At 40.3% G+C, this 10658-nt stretch overlaps 1 protein-coding gene across 3 annotated transcripts in view; it reads right to left on the reverse strand.

Moving 5' to 3' along the window:
* Positions 1 to 235: 235 nt before the first annotated feature.
* LOC107600993 (protein phosphatase 1 regulatory subunit 29-like) overlaps positions 236 to 10658 on the reverse strand; it is a 115305-nt gene continuing 104882 nt past the window's right edge. For all 3 annotated transcript variants that reach the window (XM_016293000.1, XM_016292998.1, XM_016292999.1), the window contains one exon: positions 236 to 3852. In XM_016293000.1, the coding sequence (XP_016148486.1) occupies positions 748 to 3540 (2793 nt within the window). In that variant the 5' untranslated portion in view covers positions 3541 to 3852 and the 3' untranslated portion in view covers positions 236 to 747. The remainder of the gene's footprint in view (positions 3853 to 10658) is intronic.

The raw sequence follows: 10658 nt of genomic DNA on the forward strand, positions 1-10658 counted from the left end.
ATTACTACATTGGGGTCTATATCTAGCTGCCACTTGTAAAATCAAATTGAGACATAAAGCTTCACTCATTTTACTCTTTCCCTTCTTAGAATAAAAACTGGCTAAAGAGTACAAATGAAGAGAAAAATGTCTTTGAAGCTGGCTGTGCCACAAATGAATGCCAAAAAGGAATTAACATTGTGTGTTTTATCAAATTGCCACACTGCTTGAATATAAAGCATGTCCAAATGGCTGCACATGCTGTGTAAAATTTGTGTAGGTGTCCCAAATCAATGAATATGCTTTGCTTGAGCAAACATTAGGGAATGAGAGGGAAAAGGGTATCCATGTTTTGACCTGTGGCTTCAGCCAACATTTCTTTTTTCCTTCTTAATTAACATTGTAAAACAATCATCTTGACAAGCATCAGTTACCATCATCTCTTGAGATTATATTCAGGCATTTATAAAATAAAACCACTAATTCCTAATTTAAGACATAGGTGGTACACAAGGTAAAATGGAGGTATTCTAAACTGAAACTGGATGCCTTTTTATGTGCCACTTCCTCTGCATTTCTGGTTGGTTGCTTATCTATGCCTTAATGAGCTTGGAACACCTGCTTAATTCTGTCTCTTTTAGAAGACTTGTCTCTGTGGTGGCCTATAGGAACCAAAGCACCTGCTGATGGAGTCTGCCGAGCTGTCTCAAGAGTCATCTGTCCTTTTCTCCACAACCTCTCCTCCTGCTGTCATGTCTCTTACAAGCATCACAGTTTCTGCTGTGCTGACACCCCCTTCCAGTAGTCCAGAATGTCATGGAGATCCTCATCCTTTGCAAACTGCACTTTCTTTCGAAGAGCATGACCAGCGGCTATGTAGGCCTCTTCACGGGGGCTTTTCTTGTATGGTCGAAAGCGCTCCCAGATTTTAAGAGTGCTCTCAGAGGAGTACTCAGGGCTAGAGGAATACCCTGAGTAATTGTGGTGACGGGGAGAAAGCTGTGAATAGGCAGTGTCCTTCTTGGTGCGAGTGAGAGGCTTTAGAAAGGAGACTTTCTGGGCAGGGGAGTCAGTGGCACCCTCATAGTAGAGGGCGGGGAAGGAGTGTCGGTGCTCTGAGCAGTGGTAGTCTGGGTGCACCTCCAAGTGGTGCTGCTGAGCTGTGCTGCCCCCACCTCCGACCACAACACCACACCCACCTGAACCACCACTGCCACCACCGGCTCCCCCTCCACCCCCACTGCCACCATCTCCTCTGCCATTACTGACTCCATGAACCCCTATTAAGGGCAACCTCTCCAGTGGCTCCCCGCACCGAACAGGGCTGCCTTTCTCAGGGTATTTGCATGGCTCTGTGCTTCGAGGGTCTGGGACTTCCAGACTGAAGACCCGAGCATTTTTGACAGAGCCACCGGAAGAAACGCTGCAGCGATTTTTAACAGAGTTGATAGAAACAACTGCAGCATCTGCACTGAGTTGCCTCTGCAATGGCCGTGATGCTGTAGCTGGGGGTGGGTCCCTGTAGGGAGGGGAGAGAAACCCACCTCCGCTGATGCCGGGCCGCTCAGAAAGGGGCAAAACAAGAGGAACAGGGGGTGGAGGACGGATTTTAGGGGACGACATGATATGGCATGACTCTGTGATGGTAGGGGAAAGTGGAATTAGTCCCCTGGCTAATGAAGGGACACTAGGAGGTGGTGGAGAGGCAGTGTTATCCGCTGTAGTTGCAGTGGCCGCAGCTGCTGCCACAACAGCTACAGAGTCTAGTTTGAGTGCATCAATGCAGTTATTGATAATCTGATTTACCTTGTCCACCTCCTTGGCAATGGTAGAGATCTCCGATGTTGAATCTCGGCCATCATCATCAGAGTCATCTCCTCCATTAATTCCATTTTCATCCCTTGTGATTTCATTCCCTGACCCTGTTACAACTCCATCTCTTACTCGCTCCTCTCCTCCTGCTGATGTTCTTACATCCATGTAGTTGCCCTTATTGGCCATGGCCTCTGAGAAAGATGTAGCCATCTTCTCCACTTGTGGAAGGGAAGAAAGTCGAGAAGAGGTGGTGTTAGCTGAACTATGAAGGATGCCCAAGCTGGAGGATGCTGACTGGGACAACTTGCCGTGGTGGTGTTGATGATGGGACTGGTCATGGAGTTTCTGCAAGGCTGAAGGATCCTTGGCTGCTGCAGCAGCTGCTTCTGGCCCATAGCGCATCTCTAAGATAGTTTTCTTAACACTAATAGACTTTTCCTTTTCCTCTTGCATTCGACGCCTACGTAAGCAGTAGTACACCAAGCCCAACACAATGACCATCCCAAACAGGCAGCCTAGAATGGTCATAATATAATGGGTGGTGGTAGAAGGGGTTGCTCGCAAGTCATCAGGACCTGGAGCCCGAGTTGCAAAATACAGACAAGTGTGATTGTACCGCTGGGAATTGCGAATGGAGGCAACACAAAAGGTATAATTTGTGTGGGGATTTAGATTGTTTAGTTTGACAATCTCATTCTTGTTTTTTAAGTTCATGATGTCTGACACATAGGTGTGGTTGTACTGCACTAAAATATACATCTTACTGTAGGGCTTGGGTATTTGAACCAAGAGGGATGCGGAAGAGAGGGAGACCATTTGCAACTTAATGGTGGGGCTGTATGTGGGGTCTGTGGTTGAGGAAGCTGTGGGCTGGTAAGAAGGTCCCATATGATCATAAATATCTATCCCCATCCCAGAATAGTCTAAGTCAGGAGGCAGGGCAGTTATGCCACTAACAATAACTCCATTTTTACACATGGATGACAGGATAGAACGAGCATTTCTTCCATGATTACCTCTAGGACTCAGGAGAGGGTAACCAAAAAGTTCTTTTGGGGTCTCACACTGGAGCCTGTCATAGGTGTGAGTGACATTGTCAAATGCCTCTAGCCAGATAAGGAAGCCATACAAGTCACAGCCACAATGGAAAGGATTTCCAGCCAGTTCACACACTATTAGCCGCCCACCCAAAATGGTGAAGGTGGATGAATCCAGCTTTGCTAATTTGTTAGAGGAAAGATCGAGACTGCTAAGGCTTGGGCACTCCCAGAAGGCATTGGTTGCAATTACCTCTATAAGGTTATGCTGCAGATACAGGCACTGCATTCGACCCAACCCTCGCAGCATCCCTTCGGTGAGGTTGGTTAGCTTGTTATATCCCAACTGCAAGACCTGTAGATTGGCCTGTCCCGCAAAGGCACCGTCCTCAATGTAGGAGAGTTCATTCTTGGTGAGGTTGAGGTCGGTAAGGTTGGTGAATCTGCTGAGGGAGCTGAAGAAAATTGCTTTGAGCTTGTTCTCATTCAGCCGTAAATCATGGACGGTGTTGTTAATGTGCAGTGGGATTGTCTCATATGGAGGCTGGTTCTGACTGCAGATTGCCAGCCACACATAGCCTTTATCCCCCTCAATTAGCCAGCAGTCACCCCTCACAAAAGAAGGTACATGGAGAAGGAGAAAAATAGGAAGAGAGAGGATAAGAAAGGAGGGTGGAAAAGCACAAGTTAAGCTGAAACTGCAGGCCATTTTGGAGTAAAAACTGGATTTGTTTTGATCAAGGTGGGAAACGAAAGAGGTTAGGGTTCAAAATAAGAATAAATTATCACAGGAGATGTATGGCCAATAGGATTACAAAGACACAGGTTCGGGGAAAAATGTTTTTTGAGGGCAGTCACAGCTGTTCAGGGACCATAATGCCAAACATAGTCCCCATTTTACATGGTCCGTGTTTTAGGTTTATAGCGTCGCTTGCCACAGCTGTAACTCATGGTCTTTGACTTCTTGACTGCTCCCTTTTTGAACTGCTGAGCAATGTTTTCAGTCTGTCAGTCTTTGGATCTGTACAAAGGGTGAGACAAAGGGTGGGGGAGAGAAAATTGAGAAATTAATGTTTTTATGCTTTAATTATAAACAAAACCAGATTTAGAAGACCACATATGTATTCAAATTTCTAAAGGCATATAACTGTGTCTTTACTGCACTAGTTTTATAAGTCAACAATGTTTGATTATGTAAAACCTTATTGGTACAACTAAACAATAAAGCCTCAAAATTGTTATAAAAGAAAGCATAAATGACAGCATAATTAGGGACCAGAATGTAGAACAGCCATTAGTCTTTGTAAGTCACTGAGGTTTTACAGCGCCTCTGAGGATTCATTTAGGATTACCATTATCCAAACACCACCATTCTACATGTCACTCTTTTGCAGAAAGAAAGTTTGCTTCCTTTGTTATAAAACATTTTCGTAGCACAGCTACAGTGGCTTAACAAAACAGGAAGGTGTTTGTTTGTGTATGTGTGTGTGCACACACGTTTGTATGTGCATGTGAGTTACTTGGTCAGTGAAGTTATGCACTAGAATGTTTAGGAAAGTTTACGCTGGTAAGCTTCAAGTAGTGCCAGTCAGTCTCTAAATGCCTCAATACCAATATTGTCCAAGCACCTCTTTCTACTAGAATTAACCATTAAAAACAATGTTAACCAAACTTACCATACTTACAGTGTGATATATGATGTTATATTTGGGTTATAGGAGTTTCACTCTATAGACATCAAGCCTCAGGTTAATTTTGTAACTTCTAATAAATCACTGAATGCTCAACAGGCCTCCTGCTGATGCTAATTCATAAATTTTCTAAACTACCTCTGTACGGAGACACCGCTGACAAAATGTTTATTTCATAATTTGAATTAAATTAACACAGAACAAAATTTTAATAATCCATTTACTACAAATATTGTCACGAAACCCTACATAATAAAACCTAAGCAACACTGCATAGCCACTCAGTATAGAATTCAAGCATCCAATTTTACAATAGTCACTTCTCATTCCTAAAGTCCTCACAGAAACAGAGAACCTGTTTTCCCTGGTGCCTATACTCAAGATTGAAATTGACAATTCAATTCCTCAACTGACGTCAGCTGATTTACCACGTGATAACCACGTGATACTTTCGTAACTGTCAATCCTTCAGTCCCTCAAGACTGAAACATGTGTGCTGGTCTTTTCATCTCTGTAAAAACAACATTAGCTAAGGAGCTTTAAAACTCTTTTACATCAGCCTCATTAAATACTCACAAATATAAATTATGCCCAAGAAAATGCGAAAGGAATGTTTGTGTGCAACTGTTTGTATTTGTATGGCTATGAATGTATGCGTGTAAACATGTTGGTTATGTCAAAGGAAACGTGCATTGCATGCAAATAACGCAGAAGACTTTTATGCAAATTGAATGTGAATAGATGTAATTCTAAAGGTAGTATAAATTACCCCGCTTATGAGAAAAAAGCTTTACATAGCACTACTTAAACAGCCATAATTGTAAAAGTTATCCTAAAAAGGTTGCATAATGTAGCTTCAATATGCCAGATGATTGTTGCACATTAAACTATCAAAAGATATTATACCCAGTGGAGTATCTCAAACACCTTCAAACTAATAAATGTTAATACCCCACACTGTACTGGGATAAACACAGAATGATGAATTAATGGTGCTTGCTAATGGTTTTCAAAATTCCAACTGTGAGTATTAAATGCTGACGTGCAAAAAATATATTAAATATTTCCACCACTGTTGACCAGAATTATAAAGATATCTCACTGAAGACCCAATTAACTAATAGTGGGGCATGTTGTCACAATGGTATCTGTAAATAAACAGGATTTTCGATCAATTTTAAACAGTAAATTCTATTTTAAATGGACTTTTGAAAACCTTATAATTATTGAGATACATCTCTTATGACAATTTCTCCTTGTGACGACTATCCCCTGATCAACCATATATATTACATTCTTTATAGCTTTCAATGCCAGCAGTTTAACTTTCTCATCCCCAGTCACATCGGCTCATTTCCATCCCTCTGTTCACTGAGCTCTGACCCCATCAGATAAAGATCTAATTAGTTAGTCTACTCACTAGTGCCTTGAGGAAACACTCCACCAGTACTGCTCCACACTGAAAAGGTCTGTCCAAATACAAGGTCACCCCAATATTACAGTAGAGGCCTCATAGCAGCATTTTAACACATGAGATAACTATCAGTCTCTGCTGGATTCATTAAAAACAACCTCTCCAAACACAACACTGACTGAAGGACCATTTGGCTTTCAGTGATTTAAATGAAGTAATAGTACATTTGGGAGATCTTTCAACTCTTGTATTATCACAGTAGGGTTGTAATGCCACAATTTAAAATTTAACAACTAAGTAGTTGCACAATCAAATGAGTATGTTAAGTGCTGCAGTGTTAAGACATTTTCAGAAAAATCAAGCTACACATGACTAACTTAGAGTTCTTTTCTGGTATAGGAGAAAGTATTTAAACAGCTTTAAATTAATCAAAGATGCAAATACATTTTGCATTCGAAATCCACTTAGCTTAAAAATCAAACCTCTGTTTAAATGGGAATGACGCATCTGCGCTTATGCGAAGTTGTATTCACTATGTGCCTGCATTTCTATCCATGTTCTTTCTTCCTGCCTTGTCTTTTAACGGCGGCATTGTATGCTAGCAATTTATCACCACTGTCCTTTCAAAAGACAAAAATAGCATGCGCTAGCAACAGCAAGGAAACAATTAAGACCATCTCTTTCTTCCTTTATTCCGCCAAGCTTCGTGCTTTTGTGGAGACCTGAAACCCTTTCCGTTTTCTCACGTCGAGTTATCACACAGCGTATCTGCGATTTAATTAGGACTAGAGGCTAATGCTAATTACAGCTTGTGAAAGCAGGTGGACCAGACTAGGAGTTACTTTAGTCTGTACATTACTTCATAGTCCAAATATGAACCTCTTGGAGATGAGAGAGAGTCAAAGAAAAAGCAAATGAGATCAGAGGTACTAAGACCATTATATGCAGGAAAAAAATTAAAAAATTCAGGCAAATGGTATGCTAGCCAAAGGTCAAACGAGTGATGAGGCACATTTATTTATATTTATTAAAATACTTCTATCACCAGCTTAATCTGCAGAGACAACTATAAAGTAACCCACTGATTTCCCAGATAAGTGTTAAAACTGTGGAGTAGGGCAAGCTATGCAAAATCACGTTCATAATCGCCAATGAATCGCCTGCGATTTTGAACGTGATTTTGCGTAGCTTTTCAGTGAACTATGGCTCTGTGTAGTAAATGCCGCTCCATCTGAAAGCACATGCTGGAGATTTACTACTAATCATAGAACTGGCTTTACTGATGAGATGAGCATGAAAATCGCATTGGATTTTTTTGCACAGCCCTACTGTGGAGTTATCAAAATCTTGCTGTTTGTTTAAGCAGACTAGCCCAGTGACTCAACCAATGGCATGATTTTGGAGCAGAGCTATCTGTTTGGTTGGCCAATGGTAGATGTGTTTGGAAAACCTGTTTGAAAATCTTAATTCTTGTGATTTCTTTAGGTGAACAACAATTACATATTTCCTCAAAGTCAAACCTTTCTCAACTTTGTCGCCTCAAATGGTCAATTCTAATTAAACATTTGTCACTGCAAATTGCTGCCAGGTGAACGCCTCAAGTGAGTTAGATATGATGGGCTTAGGCTTCCCGTGGCCACAGGTACTTGGGGCAAAAATGGCACTAAATTGGACAAAAATGCCCCTGCACAAATAAATGTAATCTATTACGTCTGTTGCTAACAAAGTGAATATGAATAGACAGTGTCGATTGCGGCATTAAATTAAAATCTGCTCATGTTGCACCATGTTTCATTTTAAGAGTTTTTACAGTGTTGCGCATTTGAACCAATCACACACAATTCTGTTGAGCACAGGAATGCAATGGCCAATCAGAGGCATTCAGATGAGTCATCGTTGAAACAGATCAGTTTTGTTGAGACTTAAAAATGTGAATTGTTTCACATTCACATTTTTTTTGCTGACTGAATTCCGGACTCTTGCAAATTCTCTCATCATAAACAACAAAGTGCAGATGTATGTACAATGTAAGTAAGAGATTCATTTCACAGTGTATACAGCTTCAGTGATTATAACGATAGTTTTTTATTTTAGAGTGCTAAAACTCGCAATGGATCAATGTTAGTGATAATGTCACTTTCTATATATAATTTATTCGCTGTTTGAATAACCTTGGAAAGGTTATATAATTATCAATTTCTAACGTTTTTATTAAATTGTAATCACGTTAAATACAAATTCAGTCCCATTAAACATTTTTTTAGCCTACATGACACCCATGTCTGGTTCTTGCCTAAAAAGACAGGATTATGATGTTTAATACATTTGGCTGCTTTTAGCCTTTCCCTGGAGTTGGTTCACCCGCCGCCTATGTATGTAACCCCCATTTAGGCATTTGAATGTATAACTATCAAAACATTGCTTTGTTTGAGCAGACCAGACCAACATAGCAACAGTGACTCAACCAATGGTGTGAGTTTAGGGTGAGGCTATGTGTCTGTGTTGACCAAAAGCAGATGTTTTTTTAGAAAAAACACTTTGAAAATGATCTTGGATTGTGACATGTCCTTTACAGTGACTCAACCAATGGTGTGAGTTTAGGGTGAGGCTATGTGTCTGTGTTGACCAAAAGCAGATGTTTTTTAGAAAAAACACTTTGAAAATGATCTTGGATTGTGACATGTCCTTAGGGAACACTGGTGGAGCAGCAATTACACATTTCACTTTTCACCAAAGTCAAAATTATCTTAACTTTGTTGCCTCAAATAACCATTTGAAATTACTTTGCCTTGTCACTGCAAATAGCTCCCAGTGTGAATGCCTCAGATAAGCGAGATATAATATCAATATCTATCAGTATACTTTTAGTTCAATAATTAATTGTTTTAATGTATAACATTCACATTGAGCACTAGTTTTGGTTGGTTGATTTCCAGCTGTGGTATTATTCTGAGAATCACCGCAATTTGCCATTTCAAGCACTTGATTTTTCTTCTTTCCCCCTCAGCCACCACAGTGTGCACTTGTTAGAATACCAATTTTATCTCCAAACAGCAGCAACATAGACTGCCTGGAGTGGGAAAACTTTTCAGAGGAAGGGAAAGAACATGAAACAATCTTTGAGAGTGTGTTGATTTCCCTTTCACGTACCAACAAAGAAAACCCCACCGTTTTCCTGCCAACACACTACATACACAGCACGCATTCAGAGAAAGTAAATTCAGTTGTTTTGTCTGAGGCAGTCATCTGAGACATCAAACACCCCTCGGGGTTCTGGGATCACGGAATTGCCAGAGCTACGTTCACCCCGAGAGCAAAACTGACACGGGCAGGGGCATTCAAACAGCTAAAAAAAACAAATTTGTCTGTGTCCAAATGCTCAGACATTGCCCTGTCGCTCTGACATCCAATGACCTACATGGGACCAAGGCCCAAGAGGTTGCAGCAGCTTTAACTGAATTATAATTAGTGGCTTCAAAACCTCCGGGTCTTGACTGAGCAGATTGGGTTTTTTAGAGTGCCCTTAAATTCTGCCTCGTATTATAACTTAATACGTCTCACCCTATTCCTCTATTTTTTGCACAGTATGTCAGCAACATTTATGCCAGTTTGCTTGCCAGAATTTTAGTGCAGGGAGAGGATTTTAAATAATAGCTAAAATTCACTATGGGGCTAGGAAGCATTTTGCACAGCGATAACACACAACGATATTGCCATGTCAGCATAGCCTCTTTTATCAGCTGGCAATTTCCACAAACTGGGTACAAAAGGAAGTGTCTGAAAATCTTAAAGTAGTTTTTAGACAAATGGTCAGTGAAATTAGGTTCTTAACACTCAGTAAATGATTTGCAGTTTTTACAAAATTCATAACTGCCTAAATGATTGTCATGCGCATCTTGTAAGTAAAGCCGGTTCTGTAATCAGTAGTAAATCTCCATCACGTGCTTTCAGATGGAGCAGCATTTACTACACAGAGCCATAGCTCACTGACAAGCTATGCAAAATCGTGTTCATAATCGCGCGATTATGAAATCTAAGATATCGTTCTGTGATTATGAAAGCTGTTTGCGTAACTTGTCAGTGAACTACGGCTCTGTGTAGTAAATGCTGCTCCACCTGAAAGCACGTGAAAATACCACATTTAATAACACGTTTTTACTCCAAACTCACTTCATAACATCAGTCGAGTGTTTGAATGAAATCCTTCTGTGAGATGATGTTGCTTCTTACACAGAATAAGGCACGCAACATATTTCATAGTATTCTAAGCAGTGATAAAGGTTATGTCCATTAGCATTGCATTATCATATACTTTATTATAATAAAAATTATAAGACGAACTCCGATAAACCATATATTGTCATAGTGTGTTTATTAGTCACGTTGAATTAATCAAAGCAGTAAAATATTCTGTTTATTCAGCAACCGCTATAGGGATTTCCTGTTTCCACACGAGAGTGCCCTCTGGCCTTCGGATGGAGATTTACTACTGATCACAGAACCGTGCTTCACTGAAAGATACGCATGTCAATCGCAGCTTCTGCCTAATCGCGATTTATCGCCTTTGCGATTTAATTTCGATTAATCGTGCAGCCCTACCATTAATATAATTTTAATATACAATTTAAATAGCAAAAGTCAATTTTTAGTATTATTTTTTAAAAATATTTTTAAAATGATAAAATATATATTTATTTAAAAAAAATGCCATAATGTTTGTAA

Source organism: Sinocyclocheilus grahami, unplaced genomic scaffold (genome assembly GCF_001515645.1).
Source record: "Sinocyclocheilus grahami isolate Dianchi unplaced genomic scaffold, SAMN03320097.WGS_v1.1 scaffold295.1, whole genome shotgun sequence".
NCBI lineage: Eukaryota > Metazoa > Chordata > Actinopteri > Cypriniformes > Cyprinidae > Sinocyclocheilus > Sinocyclocheilus grahami.